The 20,776-nt window shown below is 63.3% G+C and overlaps 1 protein-coding gene across 14 annotated transcripts in view; it reads left to right on the top strand.

Annotated features, from left to right (window-relative positions):
- The window catches only part of KCNH2 (potassium voltage-gated channel subfamily H member 2), a 105,558-nt gene that overhangs the window by 65,458 nt on the left and 19,324 nt on the right, over positions 1-20,776 (top strand). For 11 of the 14 annotated variants that reach the window (XM_084620856.1, XM_084620860.1, XM_084620857.1 and 8 more), the window contains one exon: positions 19,913-20,362. In XM_084620856.1, coding sequence (XP_084476982.1) covers positions 19,913-20,362 — 450 coding nt within the window. The remainder of the gene's footprint in view (positions 1-19,912; positions 20,363-20,776) is intronic. The other 3 variants (XM_084620853.1, XM_084620859.1, XM_084620849.1) reach the window with 1 other exon arrangement.

Below are 20,776 nucleotides of genomic sequence, written 5' to 3'. Positions count from 1 at the left end.
GAGACGCCACAGTGACGGGCTGAAGAGAAGAGAGCCTGGCCTGGTGCTGGGGGGAAGGCACAAAGCTGAGGGGAAACTGGGGCGCAACCCCTGCGCTGGGAGCAGGCTGGGCTCCTCTGAAGGGCTCAGTAACTGGCTGCAGCTGCCTCTGTCCGTCCTTCCTTCCCTCCCCAAAGGGACCAATGCCCTTGGAAGCCCTCTGTGCCTGAGGCTTATTCCTCTGCCACCCGCCAGCCCCAGCCGGGGACCCCAGATCAGATGCTGGCAGGGCAGGTGGGCAGCCATTGATGCTTCTGCGGGGTTGGGGGGCTGCGCAGGGATGCGCTCCCTTGTCAGGGCTGGCCCCAGTGCGGCGTCAGGGGGCACGGTGTTGTGGGTACAGGGGGCGCTGGGCTGTGGGGTTCAGGGCATGCTCTCCCCTCTGTCAGGGCTGGCCCCAGTGCGGCGTCAGGGGGCACGGTGTTGTGGGTACAGGGGGCGCTGGGCTGCGGGGTTCAGGGCATGCTCTCCCCGCTGTCAGGGATGGCCCCAGTGCGGCATCGGGCGCTGGGCTGCGGGGGGCAGGTTCTGGGGCAGAGGTAAAGCCAAGGTCCCAGTCCCTCGTGGTTGTTAACGCTCCCTAACTCTTCCCCGTGTCAGTGTCTTTTCCATGCCCCAGCTTGGCCCCCCAACACGGCCTCCCTCCATCCCCCTGGGGGGAACCACAGTTCAGGTTCCCCTTCACTTCCTGCCCCACAGTATTGTGTGTCGCAGAGCTGCTGTGCCCCTCCCCAGAGGCAGCTGCCTCAGCTCTGGGGGAGAGCCCAACACCCCTGTGCAGGAGGCTGGGGCCAGAGACTGGGAGATGCGGCAATGCCAGGGCCCAGCCAGGACCTGGGTCTAGCACAGGGGGTGGGCTGGGTGTCCCCTGGGTACCCCTTCCTGCCTTCCCAGGCGTCCCCAGCGCAGAGCCAGGATTTGTCCCAATTTGCCGCGTCCCAGGTTAATTTTAGAGCCAGGAGCCGGCTGCTTGGGTTGGTTCCTAGGTAACCGGCCCCCTGCTCCCCCGCCGCCCCCCCCCCAACCGACCCGCCTGCCCAGCCCAGCTAAAAATGGAACAGGAGGGGAGAGAGAGCAGCTCCCTCTTAAAGGGACAGTGCTGCCGGGCAGCCCAGCTTGCTCGGGTGACCCACTGACCCCACTAGCAGACCACTGCCTCCTCCATCCCCTGCATGGGCTTGAGCCCCCCTTTCCACAGCCCCCACAACCTCCTCCCCTACGCCTGTCATGTCACATGCACCCATAACCTCCCCCTGACCTGTGTCACGCACAAACTCGCACACGTGTGCCCTGTGCTGCCCCGGACGCACACTGACCCAGAGCAGATCCGTGCCCCACCCCCAGGCGTGCGAGAGGAGCGCTGCACTGTGCCCTTAAGGGGGGACGCTGGCGAAAGCCCCAGGGGGAGTGGCCCACAGTCCAGGCTGTGCAGGGCAGGGGGAGGGGAAGGGGGGTTCGGTCCGAGGACCTGGCCTGCCCCTCCCCAGCTGTGAGGGAGGAGCGGGGGAGGGACGTGCTCACACGTGGGTGCCCAGGCTCACGCATGCTGACACAGGGACACCTGCGTGCCCCGCTCTGCCCCTCACAGGCACACACCCTTCCGCTCACACACACCTCCGCACACGCCGAGAAACGCCATTGCTGACACCGCCGGGACCTCCGTCCATGCACGCCCAGCCAGGGCCCTGGGGCGGGCACACGCCCATGCTGCCACTCGGGCTCCCTGAACACGTGCTCCACACGCTGGTGCCGGGATGCACACTCATCGCCCTGTGCTGACATCTGCACACACGTGCTCTCCTCCCCGGGTTAGCTGCTGGGATGGCACCAACTCCACCTGATCCAAGCACACCCGTGCCAGGGAGCTCCCCGGCCCCTGCCCGGCCACGCCGCCGGCCCCACCACGAGCCCTGCCTCGTCTTGCCAGCCCCTTGGTCTTACTCAGACTCTGCACAAGTGTTGTCCTAGACACCCCCGTTCCTGGGGCTGCGGCCCTGCCTGCTGCTGCCAGGGGTCCTCGCACCCCCACGAGCCATCCCTGCCCCGGGGGCAGGACAGGCCTCCCATTGCTCGCCAGCACCACAGAAAGTCCCAGGGTCGCGGGCTGGCTCCCTCTTGGGGACTGGGGGTAGCCCAGAGTGCTGCCCCGGGGACGTGCCAGGGAGGGACTGCATGCTGCTGGGTGAGGCGACACACAGGGACTCTCTGTCTGCCTGGGGGCTCCTGCCACCCTGGGGTGCTCTCGGCTGCATGTGGGCAGGAGCCCCCGCTGTCTCGGGGTTAATGGGCGGGGGAGGGGTGCCCACGCACCCGCTGGCTCTTTGTTGCTGTGAGAGCAGGGCAGGCTGGGTAAAATTTCCGCCCCAATAATTTTCTCTCCACTCGGCGTGTCTCCCTCGCTCCCTTGCTGGCTGGCAGCTCTGTCACTCGCTCCGTCCTCTCTCCCGCCTGGGTCCCTGCTCCCCACGGACGCCCATGCCTCTTCCCCAGGGTGCCCGCAGGCAGGAGCTGCCCACTGCGGGTTCTGCACAGGGGCAGCAGGATGGCAGCGGAGTGGCTCCCCGGTGCCCCATGGGTGCCCCCCAGGCGTGTAGCTTGTGGTGAGCCTGGACGCCGCACCATGGGCTCAGCGTGGTACGCAGGGCGGCCGTGAGGATGCTGGCTTCCCTCCTGCAGCTACTCCAGGAGTTCTCAGGCCCCCCCAGCGCCACCCCCCAGGCCAGAGCGGGACCCATGCCTGGCATCTCCCTGTGTGGCACCTTCCTCTGCCTGGATAGCGATGCGCCCTGCGGAGCTGGGCAGGGCCGGGAGGAGAAGGTACAGACAGTTCCCGGACTGGAGGGGCTGGCAGTGTGGTCCCTCTGCTGCCAGGCAGCAATGGATGAGCTGGGTCTGGGAGCTGAGCCAGGCCTTGGCAGCGTGTCCCCTCTGGGGCTCCAATCCCGCCCCGGGACGGGGTCTGGCTGGTCAGGGGGGCGGGGAATGGGACACAGGGCCTGTCCCCTCTGGGGCTCCAATCCCGCCCCGGGACGGGGTCTGGCTGGTCAGGGGGGCGGCGAATGGGACACAGGGCCTGTCCCCTCTGGGGGGCTCTGATCCCGCCCCAGGCCAGGGTGTGGCTGGTCAGGGGGGCGGGAATGGGACACAGGGCCTGTCCCCTCTGGGGCTCCAATCCCACCCCGGGATGGGGTCTGGCTGGTCAGGGGGGCGGTAATGGGACACTGCTCCCATGTGGGGCAGGGGGAGTAGAATCAGCTGCACTGTCGCTCCCAGCTGCTCTCCCCGCAGTGGGGGTTTGCCCTGGGGAGGGGCGGGCGCTGTCTGCCTCCTCAGTGCAGCCTTGGGCCTGGGCTAGGGGGTTGAGTCCTGTGGGGTGGTGGGATCATGGATGAGAGCACCCCCTGCTGCTCAGAGGCCTGAGAGCCTGGTGCTGACTTGGGGGGCTGGAGGGAGGGTGAAGTCTCTGTGTCTGCTGAGTGTGGGAGCTGGAACGTACCCCGAGGGTCCCGGACGCCAGGGTTCCACCTCTAACGGTACTGCTGCTGCGGTGGGTTTACTTGGGGCCAGATCAGCGTCTCGCTGGGCTTCCGGCTGCATGTGGTTGGACTTGGCAGCACATTGTCAGGGCAGGGAGAGCCCTGCAGGATCGGGGCTGCCACCTCTGTGCCGGGGAGGGACCGCCTTTCGGGCTCTGTGTCGGGGGAAGGCACCAGCCACGGTCCGTGACCTGAGGTGCCCAGCCTAGGGGGGTCAGAGGGTGGATAGTGTTTACAGACACGGCTGCATTTGCTCCTTGTTTCGGGTCATTACATAAACCTGAGCCCGTTCTCCCCACCTGCCCGTGACTTGGCACATGCCAGCCAGCTCTGCAGGGAGAGCAGGGCTGTGATTCCCTGCTGGAGGAGAGCGCGCTGTGGGGAGCCCCCGACCTCCCCAGCGCCCCGAGCTGCCTGGCTCGGCTCAGCCGTGGCCAAGGGGGCAGGACCATAGCCTGTGCCGTAGGGGGCAGGAGAATCAGGGGAGATGGGCTGCATATGAGGGGTCAGGAGTGAGGGGCACCAGCAGAGCTGAGGGGGCAGAAACCCTGTCTGGGCTGGCAGGGGCTGCGGGTCGGGAGTGAGGGGCGCCGGCAGAGCTGGGGGGCCAGGGCTGGGCTGGCAGGGGCTGCGGGTCGGGAGTGAGGGGCGCCGGCGGAGCTGGGGGGGGCAGGGCGGAGCTGGCAGGGGCGTCGGGAGTGAGGGGCGCCGGCGGAGCTGGGGGGGCAGGGTGGAGCTGGCAGGGGCTGCGGGTGGGGAGTGAGGGGCGCCGGCGGAGCTGGGGGGGGGCAGGGCGGAGCTGGCAGGGGCTGCGGGTGGGGAGTGAGGGGCGCCGGCGGAGCAGGGGGGGGCTGCGGGTGGGGAGTGAGGGGCGCCGGCGGAGCTGGGGGGGGGGCAGGGCGGAGCTGGCAGGGGCTGCGGGTGGGGAGTGAGGGGCACCGGCGGAGCAGGGGGGGGCAGGGCTGGGCTGTCAGGAGCTGCGGGTGGGGAGTGAGGGGCGCCGGCGGAGCTGGCGGGGGCAGGGCGGAGCTGGCAGGGGCTGCGGGTGGGGAGTGAGGGGCGCCGGCGGAGCTGGGGGGGGCAGGGCGGAGCTGGCAGGGGCTGCGGGTGGGGAGTGAGGGGCGCCGGCGGAGCTGGGGGGGGCAGGGCGGAGCTGGCAGGGGCTGCGGGTGGGGAGTGAGGGGCGCTGGGGGGGCAGGGTGGAGCTGGCAGGGGCTGCGGGTGGGGAGTGAGGGGCGCCGGCGGAGCAGGGGGGGCTGCGGGTGGGGAGTGAGGGGCGCCGGCGGAGCGGGGGGGGCTGCGGGTGGGGAGTGAGGGGCGCCGGCGGAGCAGGGCTGGCTGCTCTCGGCCTAGCTGGGCCAGGCTCTGGTGATTTGCTTTCAGGGAAGCCTCCTGCTTGTGTTGCCAGTGCTGCCTAGCAGTGGAGGACAGGGGAGGGAGCTGCCTTGCTGGGGAGTCCCGGAGGTGGGTGCTGTGGGGGGCAGCTTGTTCCCCTGCAGATCTGGAGGGTGCTGAGAGCTGACATGGCCAGAGCCAAGGGTCCTGTCTGGGGAGGGTCCAACAGGCCCCCGGGTGCGTTTTGGGGGGTTCCGCAGGGAGCAGCTCCTGGCCCAGTGCTGGCCAGGGTCTGTACTCCGGTTCTGGCAGAAAAGAGCAGATGGTTGCTGGCCAAGTTTGCCAATGAGCCGAGGTTGGGGGGTGGGGACAGGTCAGGGGTCCGGAGTGCCCACATCGCGGTGGGGGTCGTGTGGACGAGATGTGCCTTACTCTGGCTAACCGCACGGGCAGCCAGCTGGGGCCAGGGTGGGAGTTGCGCTCCCCAGATGGGGCTGTATCCTGAGGAGCAGCAGCTCGGGGAAGGACCTGGGGGTTGTGGGGAAAGCAGCCAAACACGGGCACCATGCAGGGCTGTGGCCAGAAGCAGACAGAGGGGCCACACTCAGCAAAGGGCCACAGGGATGAGCCAAGGGCTGGGACACCTGCCTCCCATGAGGGGCTGCCGGAGCTCGCTGGGTTAGTGTCTCCAGGAGAGGGGTCGGCGGTGCCATAAGCGCCGTCTACAGGTGCCCAGAGCCCGGTCTGTGCAGGGGAGGGGTTGGCGGTGCCCGGAGCCCGGTCTGTGCAGGGGAGGGGTCGGCAGTGTCGTGAGCGCCGTCTGCAGGTGCCCGGAGCCCAGTCCGTGCAGGGGAGGGGTTGGCGGTACCCAGAGCCCAGTCCGTGCAGGGGAGGGGTTGGCGGTGCCCAGAGCCCGGTCTGTGCAGGGGAGGGGTCGGCAGTGTCGTGAGCGCCGTCTGCAGGTGCCCGGAGCCCAGTCCGTGCAGGGGAGGGGTTGGCGGTACCCAGAGCCCGGTCTGTGCAGGGGAGGGGTTGGCGGTGCCCGGAGCCCGGTCTGTGCAGGGGAGGGGTTGGCGGTGCCCGGAGCTGTCACGGAGTGTGGGGGAGTCCAGGCCCTGCACCCCTCTTCCTGGGATTCACTGAGACTCTCAGCCAGCCAGTAAAACAGAAGGTTTATTGGACAACAGGAACACAGTCCAAAACAGAGCTTGTGGATACAACCAGGACCCCTCAGTCAAGTCCTTCTGGGGGAGCAGGGAGCTTAGACCCCAGCCCTGGGATTCCCTGTGTTCCTCCACCCAGCCCCAAAATGAAACTAACCCCCCGCCCCCAGCAGGCTCTCTCCTGCAGCCTGTCTTCACATTCCCGGGCAGAGGTGTTACCTCCCCCTCCCCCTCCTGGCTCAGGTGACAGGCTCTCAGGTCTCCCATCCCCAGGGCACATTCCCAGGTCAACACTCCCCCCTCCCTGCTGAGTCACATCCTCACATCTCTCCCCCCTTCGAGACTGAACTGAGCGGGGTCACTGAGACCAGTGACCTGGGGAAGTTCGGGGCCCCCTCTCCGGGACAGCGCATCCGCTATCAGGTTGGCCCTTCCCTTCACGTGGACCACGTCCATGTCGTAATCCTGCAGGAGCAGGCTCCCCCTCAGGAGTTTGGCGTTGGCTCCTTTCATCGGGTGCAGCCAGGTCAGGGGAGAGTGATCGGTGTAGACGGTGAAGTGTCGCCCGAAGAGATAGGGCTCTAGTTTCTTGAGGGCCCACACCATGGCCAGGCACTCCTTCTCGATGGCCACGTAGTGTTGCTCCCGGGGTAGCAACTTCTTGCTCAGGTACACGATGGGGTGTCTCTCCCCCTTTTCATCCTCCTGCGTTAACACTGCCCCCAGCCCCCTGTCTGAGGCGTCGGTGAACACCACAAAGGGCTTGTCAAAGTCTGGGTTTGCCAGAACGGGGCCACTGACCAGAGCCTCCTTCCATATAACAGTTTGAAGGCGAAAATCCGGTAGACTCCTGGGGCACCTCCCTGTATGCGAACAGCAGGTGAGGTAAGTACTTGTCCCAATCCTGCGGGTGCTGGTTCATAAAGGTTTTCAGCATCATCTTTAGCGTCCCGTTAAACCTCTCCACCAGCCCATTGGACTGGGGGTGATAAGCTGAGGCCCAGTCGTGCCGGACCCCACATTTCCCCACAAGCACCGGAGCAGGGCCGACATGAAGTTGGATCCTTGGTCTGTCAAGACTTCCTTGGGGAACCCCACTCGGCTGAAAATGGTCAGGAGCGCATCGGCCACGGTGTCTGCTTCAATGGAAGCTAAGGGCACTGCCTCGGGGTAGCGGGTGGCGAAATCTACCACCACCAGAATGTATTTCTTCCCCGACCGAGTCATCTTGCTGAGAGGCCCCACGATGTCCATAGCCACCTTCTGGAAAGTCTCCTCTATGATGGGCAAAGGTCTCAAAGCCGCTTTCCCCTTGTCCCGGGCCTTCCCCACCCTCTGACAGGGGTCGCAGGATCGGCAATACTGCTGGACCGTGGTAAAGACCCCGGGCCAGTAAAAGTTCTGTAGCAACCTCTGCCGGGTGCGCCGGATTCCCTGGTGCCCTGCGAGGGGGATGTCATGGGCCAGGTACAGTAGCTTGCAGCGATACTTCTGGGGGACCACCAGCTGCCTCCTGATCCCACAGGACTCCACTTCCCCTGAGGGAGCCCATTCTCGGTACAGGAACCCCTTCTCCCACAGGAACCTCTCCTGGCAGCCTCTCCTCATGGTCCGTACCACACCGAGGTCGGCCAGGTCCCTGAGCTTCCGCAAGGAGGGATCTTTCCTCAACTCGGCCTGGAACTCAGCGGCTGGGGAAGGGATGGGGCCCGGTTCCCCCTCAGTGGCCAGGTCTGAGGCCTCCGCCTCTCTGAGCCGTGCCCCTCGGCGCTCCCTCCCCACCAGGGTAGGGTCCTGCACCTCCGGTGTGGTACCCTCCCGAAGGTCAGGGCGCAGTGCCCCTCACTGGCTCTGGCTACAGGTCACAACCAGGGCGGTCTGGGGGTTGCTTGGCCAGTCCTCTAGGTCTCCCCCCATCAAAACCTCAGTGAGCAAATGGTGGTGCACCCCCACGTCCTTGGGGCCCTCCTTGGCCCCCCATTTCAGGTGTACCCTTTTCATGGGCACCTTAAATGGGGTCCCGCCCACCCCTGTCAGGGTCAGGTAGGTGTTGGGCACCACCCGATCTGGGGCCACCACCTCGGGCCGGGCCAGCGTCACCTCCGCGCCCGTATCCCAGTATCCACTGACCTTCCTCCCATCCACCTCCGGGGGAACAAGGCACTCTCTCCGGAGGGACAGCCCCGCGCCCACCCTGTAAACCAAGCACCCTGAGTCCAGAGCCTCCAGCCCTCTGGCGGAGCTGGCCTGCGGTACTCTTCCCTCCTGAGCAGGTGGTAGACTGGCAGCCCCCCTTGCCTGGGTCGTCTGCCCCTCGTCCAGCTGAGTCCCTACCCAGTTAACCCTGGGTAGGTTGGGTCTGTTCCGTCTGTCCCTGAGCCCGGGGCACTGGGTCCGTACGTGGCCTCTCTGGCCACAGTGATAGCAGCTCAGGTCACGTTGGTCCCCTCGAGCGGGTCGGAGGGGCCCGACGCCAGACGTTCCCCTTTGGAGGGGGTTCTCCCTATTTCCCCGCTGGGAGGCCCCATGGTGACTCTCTCTCTGCATCGGGGGGGGCCTGTTCTTTTGGGGCTCCTCCCGGCTACCCCGTGACCGACTGTTCACAAACTCGTCGGCCAGCTGCCCTGCGTGCTGGGGGTTCTCTAGCTTTTTGTCCACCAGCCACAGCCTCAGGTCGGAAGGGCACTGATCATACAGTTGCTCCAGTACAATTAGGTCAAGCAGGTCCCCTTTAGCTCGGGCCCCAGCTGTCCACTTGCGGGCATACCCCTGCATCCGGTTGACCAGTTGTAGGTAGGTGACCTCAGGCGTTTTACGCTGACTCCGGAACCTTCTCCGGTACATCTCCGGTACATTTGGGTCAGCCCAAACTCACGGAGTCGGGCCTGTTTGAACAGTTCATAGTCCCCTGCCTCTGCCCCTGTCATTCGGCTGTACACCTCCATGGCTTTGGGGTCCAGTAAGGGGGTGAGGAACTGGAGCCTGTCTGCAGGGTCAACCCTGTGCATCTCGCAGGCATTCTCAAAGGCCGTCAGGAAGCTATGTCCTCCCACTCCTTCCGCTGGGCCAGGAAGCATTTATCAAAGCTCCTTGCAGTCTTGGGTCCCCCCTCACTCACCGCAGCTGGGGCCCCACTGCTCCTCAGCCTGGCCAGCTCCAGTTCATGCTGTCTTTGTTTCTCCTTCTCCTGACGTTCCCTCTCCTTCTCCTCCTGCTCATGTTGACGTTGTTTCTCCTCATGTTGACGTTTTTCATGATCCTCCAGCTCCCTCATTTTCATCTCCCTCTCCCATTCCAGCTGCATCCGCTCCAGGGATGGGGAGCTCCGCCGGGAGGATCCCCTGCTGGCTGCCGGGGTGACCCCGGTATTCGCCGGGCTTCCCCCAACCCCTCCCCCAGGCCTAGGTAGGAAGGGTCTCAGGATGTCCTGGGCAGCAGTCTGACCCCTCCCAGCCCGGTCAGGCCCCAGGGCCCAGGCTGCGTCCACTGGGCGGCTTCCCTCATGAACAGGGATCGGGTCATCCAAGCGATCCCTCTCCTCCAATTGGGCAATCAGCTGTTCCTTGGTGGACCTCCCGATGCGCAGCCCCCTCTGCCTGCACAGCTCCACCAGGTCGCTCTTCAGGCATTTAGCGTACATCTCCCTGCTGGCCACTCGCAGGCCGGGCAGCTTCCCACGGTTTCCAGGAAAAGCCCTTAGTGTGCCAGTCCTTCTTGAGGTCACCACCTCTTTGCCAGGGTCGAGCTGCAGACTCTTCCGCCCCTGGGACCGCTCGCTGCGATCCCCGGGGGACCCAGTTACTGCAAAAGTCCTTCTGTCTGGTCACACACTCCCAGGGGTTAAACGCCCCCTGAAACCGTCTCTCTTTGAATCTTCAGCACGCCTGGTCCCCGTCAATCCCCCTTCGTTTTACTGCTCCCCAGTCACTTACTGCAGGAAGCGCCGTCCACGGGGTGCAGTACATCCCACTGCTGCCACCAGTTGTCACGGAGTGTGGGGGAGCCCAGGCCCTGCACCCCTCTTCCTGGGATCCACTGAGACTCTCAGCCAGCCAGTAAAACAGAAGGTTTATTGGACAACAGGAACACAGTCCACAACAGAGCTTGTGGGTCCAACCAGGACCCCTCAATCACGTCCTTCTGGGGGAGCAGGGAGCTTAGACCCCAGCCCTAGGGTTCCCTGTGTTCCTCCACCCAGCCCCAAAATGAAACTAACCCCCGCCCCCAGCAGGCTCCCTCCTGCAGCCTGTCTTCACATTCCTGGGCAGAGGTGTTACCTCCCCCTCCCCCTCCTGGCTCAGGTGACAGGCTCTCAGGTCTCCCATCCCCAGGGCACATTCCCAGGTCAACACTCCCGCCTCCCTGCTGCGTCACATGGTCACAGGAGCCCAGTCCGTGCAGGGGAGGGGTCCGCGGTGCCGTGAGTGCCGTCTGCAGGTGCCCAGAGCCCAGTCTGTGCAGGGAGGGGTTGGCGGTGCCCGGAGCCCGATCTGTGCAGGGGAGGGGGCTCTGCGGCAGACAGCCCTTGGGTCCAGTAGGCAGGGCCCGGATGAGAGCCGCTGGCTGGAGCTGAACCAGACCTGCCCTGGCTGGGAATAAGGAGCCAGTTTTCCCTGGGGATGGTCAGCCCCTTTGGAACGACTGACTGGGCGGGGGCGGGTGTCTGGCACGCAGGGCCAGTGACTCCAGGCTGGGTGTGTGTGAGGGGTGGGGAGTGTTGACCTGGGGATGTGATGTGGGAGTTTTACTGGTCCCGGCTGCATTGGTGCTGGATGGTGGTGGGATATCAGGGTGTGTGACCTGAGCCTGTAACCTGGGCCCAGGAGGGGGCTGGGACCAGGTGATACCCTCTGGCCAAAACTGGACAAAGGCTGGAGGAGCCAGGGCTGTGGCTGGGGGAGACGGCTGGAGGGGGTTTGCGTTTGGTGCTGGCTGGGGAAACGGAGGGAGGCCCAGAACCGAGGTCTGGGCTCCCTGCTCCCCAAAATGGACCCAGCTGAGGGGTCCTGTTCTCTGCACCTACAAGCTCTGTGTTAGACCATGTTTCTGTCGTCTAATAAACCACCTGTGTTCCTGGCTGGCTGAGAGTCAGGGAGAATCGCAGGCGGGGGGGCGGGGGGTGCAGGGCACTGGTCCCCCCGCTCCGTGACAGCACGTCTCTGACAGCCCTGCTCTAGCTCAGCCACCTGGCCAGGCCGGATGCAGGACTCAGACTCACAGACTCAGACTTTAAGTCTAGTCCAACCTCCTGCGCAGCGCAGGCCACCGAATCCCACCCACCCGCTCCTGTAACAATCCCCTAACCTATGTCTGAGCCATTGACGTCCTCAACTCATGGTTCAAAGACGTCAAGGAGCAGGGAATCCTCCAGCGAGTGACCTGTGCCCCATGCTACAGAGGAAGGGGAAAAACCCCCAGGGCCTCTTCCAATCTGCCCTGGGGAAAATTCCTTCCTGACCCCAAATATGGCGATCAGCTGAACCCTGAGCATGTGGACAAGACTCACCAGCCAGACACCCAGGAAAGAATTCTCTGTAGTAACTCAGATCCCACCCATCTAGCATCCATCACAGGCCACTGGGCATGGGTCACTGCCCTGGGCTCTGTGGGAGACCGAGTGAGGTGGGAGGAACAGTCCGCCGGCCTGAAATCCGTTTGCTGACCTGGGAGGCAGGCCCCGTCTCTCCTCACACCCTTGATCGAGCCCTGCCCCCTCTGCCTAGCCGTGTCTCCCTGTGCTGGGCCCTGTTTCCATTGCGGGCCCTGTATCCTGCCGTGTGTGTTCCGGTGCAGAGACCACGCGGCAGTGCAAAGCTTCGTGCCGGGATCACTCGGCCACCGGGCCCTGGCTGGCTCCGTGTTCCCCGGGGGCGCTGGGCAGCCCTTGCTTCTCGGGGGCAGGTTTGCCAGCTGGGGTCTCAGGGGGAGAGCGTCTCTGATCCCCGAGTGCGCCAGGCCGGGGGGAGGATCTGTTCTAGGGCAGGGATGGGCCCAGGGTCTCCGGGATTTGGATTAGCAGGGGGCTCGCGGTGGCTGGAATCCCGGGGGAGGGGGAGAGGGTTTGTCTGTGGGGCGGCCAGAGCGGGGTTAATTCTCAGCTCAGAGGAGGGTCCTGTCCAGAGCTCGGAGTCTGGAATCCCATGGGTCGCGCACTTGGCACAGAGGGGACCCTCCTCTGCCCAGACCTCCTGGGGAGGGGCCCAAGCGAGGAGCCAGCGGAGCTGGGTGGGGCTGGGCCAGGTCTGCTCTGGCCATTACAGGGATGCAGAGCCTGGGGCAGGGGGTTGAGAGCCCTGGGGAGCAGCCCTACCCACAAGGCCTTGCTGCGGGGGGGGTGTGGGGAACCCCTGCAGCTCTCCCTGGCTTGACTAGAGCTGCCAGCAGTCCAGTGGCTTTGTGCCTTCCCTGGCGGCTGCCCCAAAGAGCCACAGGCAGGCCAGGGACCGGGGACCAGGGCGCGGGGCGAGTCCCGGGGCCAGCCAGCACCTCCCAGCAGGGGAGCAGAAATGGGCACAGCGCCCTCAGCCTGCCCCCAGCCTGCTGCAGGAGTGAGCCCTGCCCTGGGCTCTCTGCCCCGTGCCGTTGGCTGCCGGGCCTGAGACACCCCTGGCCGTACAGAGCCAGGGCACCCCTTGAGCGCCTGCAGCAACTGGTCATTCACCTGTGCATTAGGGCGTGGCCAGGGGAGGTGTCTCTGGGCCGTGGCCCCTCCCCATGTCTCTCGGGACTCTTATTTATAGCCGCGGGGCCCCAGCTGCCAGCACAGCTAATCCCCATGCGGCGAGCGGGGAGGGACCTGAGCCAGGGGACGTATGGGAGCAGCTGCTGGGGCGTCCCAGAGCCAGTGGGCAGCGAACGCCTCTCACCCTGGCAGCTGGCATGGCTCTTCTGGCCCCGGACAGCAGGTTGGCAAGACATGCAGCCGCACCACCCGCCCTACACAGGCCCCAACTCGGGGGCACACTGCGCAGTGCCAGGCCATGAGCCACCTCGGGTCGAGCGCTGGCTGCTGCTGGGAGCAGGGGACTGCGGCCCAAACACAGACCGGTAAGATGGGTCCTGGCCAGCCAAGCAGGCTGGTCACCGCCCCGCGGCACGTCCCGCCCACCCCCGCAGCCCTGATGGACCCCAGCCTGCCCCCACCCCCACTGCCAAGGGAGCTGGTCACCACTACGGCAGCATGGGGCATGTACCCAGGGGCAGGGGCAGGGTCACGGCGGGTCGGGGTGTGTACCCGGGCCCGGAGGGCAGCATCATGGCGGCACAGGGCGAGTCCCCGGGGGTGGGTCGCAGTGTCACACGGGGGGGGGTGGGAGGGGGGAGAGACGTACCTGGGGCCCGAAGTGGCTTCCCCATAGATGTATGCGCCCAGCTCAGAAGCCAGAGGGTTTTGCCTGGCAGTACTCAGAGATGCGGCTCTAGTGCCCCTCCCCTGGCTGTACAAGGGTGGTGCCTGCTGGCACCCCTCGGCTGCTGCTCCCCGCCCAGGGTAGACGTGGTGCGTGCTGTGGGGCTGAATGCCTTGATCTCGTTTTCCCGGGAGCTGGGGGTAACTAGTCCCTGGTCCTGGCGGCAGCCCCATCGCTGGCCTAGTCATGGCAGCCCATGTGCCCGGTGGAGGGCCTGCCCAGGACTTATACACTGTCCCTCGGGTCGGGGGTGGGGCGGGGCTGTTCCCAGCAGTGCCCCACTTGTGCTGGGCCCCGTTCCTGGCCTGGCCCCAGCAGCCCGTATGTCCAGTGGAGGGCCTGCCCAGGCCTCGCACCCCATCCGTCGGGGGGGCTGTTCCCAGTAGTGCCCCATAGGTGCTGGGCTCTGTCCCTGGAGAGGGTCCAGGGCTCTCCCTGGCAGGGCTGTGAGCAGGGGAACGCGGGTGGTGAGAGACCTGGGATCCCAGCAGCTGATGGAACTGGCTACGAGGCCTTCTTTGGTGCAGAGCCCGACATCGGTGCCAGAAAGAGCCCGTGTCTCCTTCCCAGACCCCACCGTGGCTTGGGCAGCCGCGCCAGCCAGCTCCCCATGACTCCGCCAGGCCAGCCAGTGACTGCACTTCCCGAGTTCCCAAGGGCCAGCTCTCTGCTGTGTCCAGTGTGACATGGAAGTAGTGGGCAATATTTGTAGGAGGCCTTCTGTGCCTCAGTTTCCCCTGTGTGCTGCAGTGACAGCCAGTGAGGGGGAGGGAACTCTTTGCTCTCAGGGCAGGCTGACACGCATTGGTGTGGGTGTCACCTACTCTCTGGACCTTCGTCTCCATGGCATTGGGGCATCATAGGACTGGAAGGGACTTCACGAGGTCACCTAGTCCAGTCCCCTGCACTCGTGGCAGGACTAAGTGTTATCTAGACCGTCCCTGACAGGGGTTTGTCCAACCTGCTCTTAAAACCCTCCAGTGACAGGGACTCCACAACCGCCCTGGGCAATTTATTCCCCTGCCTAACCACCCTGACAGGTCGGAGGTTTTTCCTAATGTCCAACCTAAACCGCCCTGGCTGCAATTTAAGCCCATTACGTCTTGTCCTGTCCTCAGAGGTTAAGAAAAACAATTTTTCTCCTTCCTCCTTGTAACAACATTTTATGTACTTGAAAACTGTTCTCATGTCCCCTCCCAGTCTTCTCTGCTCCAGACCAAACAGACCCAGTGTTCTCAATCTTCCCGCACAGGTCATGTTTCCTAGACCTTTCATCCGTTTTGTGGCTCTTTGGACTTTCCACATCTTTCCTGAAATGTGGGGCCAGGAACTGGACACAATACTCCAGTTGAGGCCTAATCAGCGCGGAGCAGAGCGGAAGAATTACTTCTCGTGTCTTGCTTACAACACTCCTGCTCATACAGCCCAGAAGGATGTTTGTTACACCGTTGACTCATATTTAGCTTGTGATCCACTATGACCCCAGATCCCTTTCCACAGGACTCCTTCCTAGGCCGTCATTCCCCATTGTGTATGTGTGCAACTGATTGTTCCTTCCTAAGTGGAGGGCTTTGCATTTGTCTTTACTGAATTTCATCCCATTTACTTCAGACCATTTCTCCAGTTTGTCCAGATCCTTTTGAATTTTAACCCTGTCCTGCAAAGCACTTGCACCCCCTCCCAGCTTGGTATCATCCGCACACTTGATAAGTATACTCTCTATGCCGTTATCTAAATCAGTGATGAAGATATTGAATGGAAACGTATCCAGAACCGATCCCTGCAGGACCCCACTCGTTATGCCCTTCCAGTGGGCAAAGGCCCGGGGGAGGGGTGCGGTGTTGATGCTGCGGGGTGGGCGAGTGCCCGGGGGAGGGGTGCAGCACTGTAGCTGGGGGACCCCGGCGCCGCCGTTCCTGCAGGGAGGGGTCTGACCGTCGGCATCTCAGGAGCCAATCCGCTGGTGTTGAGGAGCCAGGGTGTGATGTTTATGGAAATTCGATAACGAGCCGATTTGCAGATGGACCCTCATTGCGTGTAGCCCTCGTGTCTGGCGTCAGGCCGTGTCCCCAGCGCTGGGAGGCCTGGCCTGTGGCAGCCCCATCTCTGTGCAGGGCAGCCCCCCTGGCCAGCACACACGCTTGTCGGGGGGCCCGTGGGGTGACCTGGCTGGCTGGTGCCCTCTGCCAGGTGCCTCCCTTGCGCAGCGCAGGGACGCTGGCTCGTGGGCAGAGTCCCCCAGTGCTGCCCTGAGGCCAGGAACACGGGGGGCGGGGGGCTGCTGTGTGGAATGGAGTTCTGCCCATTGGGGCCCCCCAGTGGGGGACCTCCTGCCCCAGGGACAATCCTCCACCCTGCCTCCTGCAAAGTCTGCCCCACCCTGCCCCGCCCCATCCATCCTTAAAGAGACAGCGCCCAGTAACCAACACGACACCCCAGTGCATCCGCCCGACCAGCACCAGCGCTCTCCAGCCATTGTACCTGGGGCAGGGATTTCCCTACCCCCCTGAATTTCCACAACCCCCTTCCCCCGCCCCCTTCCATGCAGTGCTGCCAATTTAGTCGTTGGTTGGAGATTTGACTTGAAATTGAAACATCAATACACACTGTAAAAGCAGATACGGTGTGTGAGAAAGGACCGTGGGTTTGAAACGTTTGGACAAAGCCTGCCCCCCTCCCACAGCTGTTGTTTTTGCCGACAATGTCGGCGCATTGGTGTCTGGGATATTGGCCAACCTTATCATTTAAATGTATGATTTGTAGGCCAGGTTTGACTGAGCTCTGCCCTGGCAGCTCGTGATGAGCTGGGGTGGGGGGAGGCTTCAGGACCAGACTGTATTGACATGAAGTATCCAGCAGACAGAGCTGCATCGCCCAAGGGATCGTTTTTGGCTGGTGTTGGGTTACAAATCACTGAAGTATTAAATGTGGGGGTCATGAAATGTTGTTCTCCTCATTGTAGGAGTAGAGGGCTTAGCCTGACTGAATGAGGGGGTCTCCCTCCGTGCTTAATTTGTGCCAGGGCTGAGCCCCGGCACCTCCAGGCTCAGCCGTTCAGAGCCCGGGGACCTCTGGGCTTGTCTCATCAGTTGTGAAAGTAACAAACTTGCGTGAGCCCCGGCACCTCTTTCCTTACAAACTAAGCCCCAGTCACCCTCAGCCGAACGTTACTCCCCAAGCAGGGGGTTGGATGCCAGATCCCAGTGGAGAGACAGAGGGGTTTTGCTTGGTGGGGTGGGCCCTGCCTAAGAGTCACAGGCACTATCTGACCTGCCCCCTCTCCTGTTTAGAGGGAGAGCTGGTTAGGCTCCACAGAGAGTCTTTTGTTCTGTTAAGTGACCCCTGCTGCGGGACAGTGTTTCTGTGGAGGACACGGCCCAGCCTGCACTAGCAGCGAGGTTCCCCCCGAGAACCGCGAGAGACCGACTCGCAGCGGTCACGTGGCAGGTGGCAGCAGAAGGTGACGGGGCAGGGCCATTGGGGACAGAGCGGTAGAGCGAACGGTGGCACAGCGAACAACAGCGGCCAGGGCATTGGACTATGTTCTAGTGACTTCACTCCAGATTTGTGACTGGGAAACTTATATAAATACGTTTCCTAGTAGGCCAAGATTTTAAAATGCAGTATTTGCCCAGGACGTTATTCACATCTTCGCTATCTCAAGAGGTCTTTATCTTGGGGAGTTTCTGTACTCAACTTTCTAGTTCTTATTTTTATGTAAGAACGGCTATATTGAGTCAGACCAAGGGTCCATCTATCCCAGTCTCCCATCTTCCAACAGGTTTCAGAGTAGCAGCCGTGTTAGTCTGTATTCGCAAAAGGAAAAAGAGGACTTGTGGCACTTCAGAGACTAACCAATTTATTTGAGCGTAAACTTTCATGAGCTATAGCTCACTTCATCGGATGCATAAAGTGGAAAATACAGTGAGGATGTTTTTATACACACAGACCATGAAAAAATGGGTGTTTATCACTTCAAAAGGTTTTCTCTCCCCCCACCCCACTCTCCTGCTGGTAATAGCTTATCTAAAGTGATCACTCTCCTTACAATATGTATGATAATCAAGGTGGGCCATTTCCAGCACAAATCCAGGGTTTAACAAGAACAAGGGGAAATAGGTTACCTTGCATAATGACTCAACCACTCCCAGTTTCCCAGTATCACCACCAGTGTCACTCGTTATGGGGACGAATGGTTATGAAAACCAACCCCCCAGTAAAAGAAAAAAGATTCCCTCGATCCCAAAGGACCAAGCCCCAGGCCCCGGTCAATACACAAGTCAGATCTTACCCACAAATCACACTGTTGCCAATCCTTTAGAATCTAAAATCTAAAGGTTTATTCATAAAAGGAAAAAGATGGAGATGAGAGCTAGAATGGGTTCAATGGAATCAATGACATACAGTCATGGCAAAGTTCTTGGTTCAGGCTTGTAGAAGTGATGGAATAAACTGCAGGTTCAAATCAAGTCTCTGGAGTCCATCCACAGCTGGGATGGGTCTTTCAGTCCTTGGTTCAGAGCTTCAGTGTAGCCAAGTCCCTCCAGAGGTAAGAAGCAGGATTGAAGACCACATGGAGGAGCTGCAGCAGCTGTTTATAGTCTCTTGCCATGTTGTCTCTGCTTCCTTTGTCCCAAGGACAAGCTGCCCATCCCATGGCCTGGAAACACCCCAAAGTTCTGTCCATAGGCAGGGCCCTGCACACCTGGCTGAGTCCCCAGGCGTGTCTGCCTTCTCTCAGTGGGTCAGTTGTGTAGCTGATGGTCCTTAATGGGCCATCCAGCAGGCTGGGCAGAGCTGACACCAACTTGTCTGGGGTGTCACCCAGAAGCACAGCACACGTTTGAACTACAGGCAGGATAGAGCCAATGTTCATAACTTTAACTACAAAAATGATACCCACATATAGACAGCATCATCCTAACCAGCCAACCATCACCTTGTGTGAGACACCTCATTTGACCCCCTTTATATAAGATTTGGTGCCACGACAGGACCTAGGTTGCAACAGTGATCTATATGGTCCCAGTTCATGTCAATAACGTCACAGCTCGGCAGTGCAGCTGCTTCCGACTGAATGGTCCTGGCACACTGGAAGCCCCCCATGCTCCTGCACAGGGGCCCAGTGTGTGTGGCCAGCACCCCCACACCCCAGACACAGCTGATGTGCTGCTGTGGTGCCCGAGAGGTGCAGGGCCAGCTGTCTGTGGGTCCTCAGCACTGGCCCTACTCCCACTCTGCACTGGGGACAGCTCTTAGATGGGGGGTAGCAAAGGACAGTCCCGGGATGCAGACACCAGGCCTGGGGGCACCAGCCCCTCTCAATCAGTGCTGGCCACAGTAAGAGGCACTGGGCCAAAGGGAGTGAGGGGCTCAGCAGGGGGCGCCATACTGCAGGGAACAGGGTGGGGAGATCAGCTCAGCAGCGGGTACCATGCTCGGGGAGTGAGCGGGGGGCTCAGCGGGGAGGGGGCGCTGTGCTCGGGGAGTGAGCGGGGGGCCCAGCGGGGAGGGACTGTGCTCGGGGAGCGGGCGGGGGCCAAGTGGGCAGCGTGGTGTTTGGGGAGCGGGCGGGGTCTCGGGCAGGCAGGAGCATTGCATGCTGGGCGCTGGGCTGAAGGAGCGGGCGGGGGCCAAGCGGATGGCGTGGTGTTCGGGGAGTGGGCGGGGTCTCGGGCAGGCGGGAGCATTGCATGCTGGGCACTGGGCTCAAGGAGCGGGCGGGGGCCAAGCGGGGGGCGTGGTGTTCGGGGAGCGGGCGGGGTCTCGGGCAGGCGGGAGCATTGCATGCTGGGCGCTGGGCTCAAGGAGCGGGGGCAGGGGCCAAGCGGGTGGCGTGGTGTTCGGGGAGCGGGCGGGGTCTTGGGCAGGCGGGAGCATTGCATGCTGGGCGCTGGGCTGAAGGAGCGGGCGGGGGCCAAGCGGATGGCGTGGTGTTCGGGGAGTGGGCGGGGTCTCGGGCAGGCGGGAGCATTGCATGCTGGGCACTGGGCTCAAGGAGCGGGCGGGGGCCAAGCGGGGGGCGTGGTGTTCGGGGAGCGGGCGGGGTCTCGGGCAGGCGGGAGCATTGCATGCTGGGCGCTGGGCTCAAGGAGCGGGGGCAGGGGCCAAGCGGGTGGCGTGGTGTTCGGGGAGCGGGCGGGGTCTTGGGCAGGCGGGAGCATTGCATGCTGGGCGCTGGGCTGAAGGAGCGGGCGGACGCCAAGTGGGCAGTGTGTTGTTCAGGGAGCGGGCGGGGTCTCTGGCAGGCGGGAGCATTGCATGCTGGGCGCTGGGCTCAAGGAGCGGGCGGGGGCCAAGCGGGTGGCATGGTGTTCGGGGAGTGGGCGGGGTCTCGGGCAGGCGGGAGCACTGCATGCTGGGCGCCGGGCTGTGGCCATGCCGCGCGATGCCATGGCCCTGCCTAGCAGGCTCGTTGCCTGGCTCCCAGCCCCGTGTGTCCCCGCAGGTCCTGTCCCTTGGCGCCGACGTGCTCCCGGAGTACAAGCTGCAGGCGCCGCGCATCCACAAATGGACCATCCTGCACTACAGCCCCTTCAAGGCGGTGTGGGACTGGCTCATCCTGCTGCTGGTCATCTACACGGCCGTCTTCACGCCCTACTCGGCCGCCTTCCTGCTCAACGAGAAGGAGGAGCCCACGCGGCATGAGTGCGGCTACTCCTGCAGCCCGCTCACCGTGGTGGACCTGCTGGTGGACATCATGTTCCTCATTGACATCCTCATCAACTTCCGCACCACCTACGTCAACTCCAACGAGGAGGTGGTGAGCCACCCGGCCCGCATCGCCATCCACTACTTCAAGGGCTGGTTCCTCATCGACATGGTGGCCGCCATCCCCTTCGACCTGCTCATCTTCGGCTCCGGCTCCGGCTCTGAGGAGGTAACGACCGCGCTGGCCCTGGGGCGATTCCAGCCCTGCCATGGGCGCGGGGGGCTGGCCCCACCCCTGTGTAACCCAGGCCCCCTCCAGCCCCACCCCCGTCCGACCCAGGTTCTTTCCAGCCCCACTCCCATCTGAGCCACCCACCTTCCAGCCCAGCCCTGTCCCACCCAGCCACCTTCCAGCCCTGCCCCGTCACAGACCTACAGGGCTGAGGCTTTGGAACGGTCTCTGGGAGGCCCCTTCACTGGGCCAGCCCCCCTGGGGGTCCCACTCTGCCTCCAGGGTGAGGCACGCGGCCTCACTGCCCCCTAGACTGGCCCTCAGGGCCTGCAGCTCCCCCCATGTTCCCACAAGCTCCAGGCAGTGAGTCCCCCGGAGACAGGCCCTGAGGGAGACTCGGCCGCTGTGCAG

Source organism: Lepidochelys olivacea, assembly GCF_965140295.1.
Source record: "Lepidochelys olivacea isolate rLepOli2 genome assembly, chromosome: 2".
Taxonomy (NCBI): domain Eukaryota; kingdom Metazoa; phylum Chordata; order Testudines; family Cheloniidae; genus Lepidochelys; species Lepidochelys olivacea.
The sequence above is the reverse complement of the archived record's forward strand: the minus strand, read 5'-3'. Positions and strand labels throughout refer to the sequence as shown.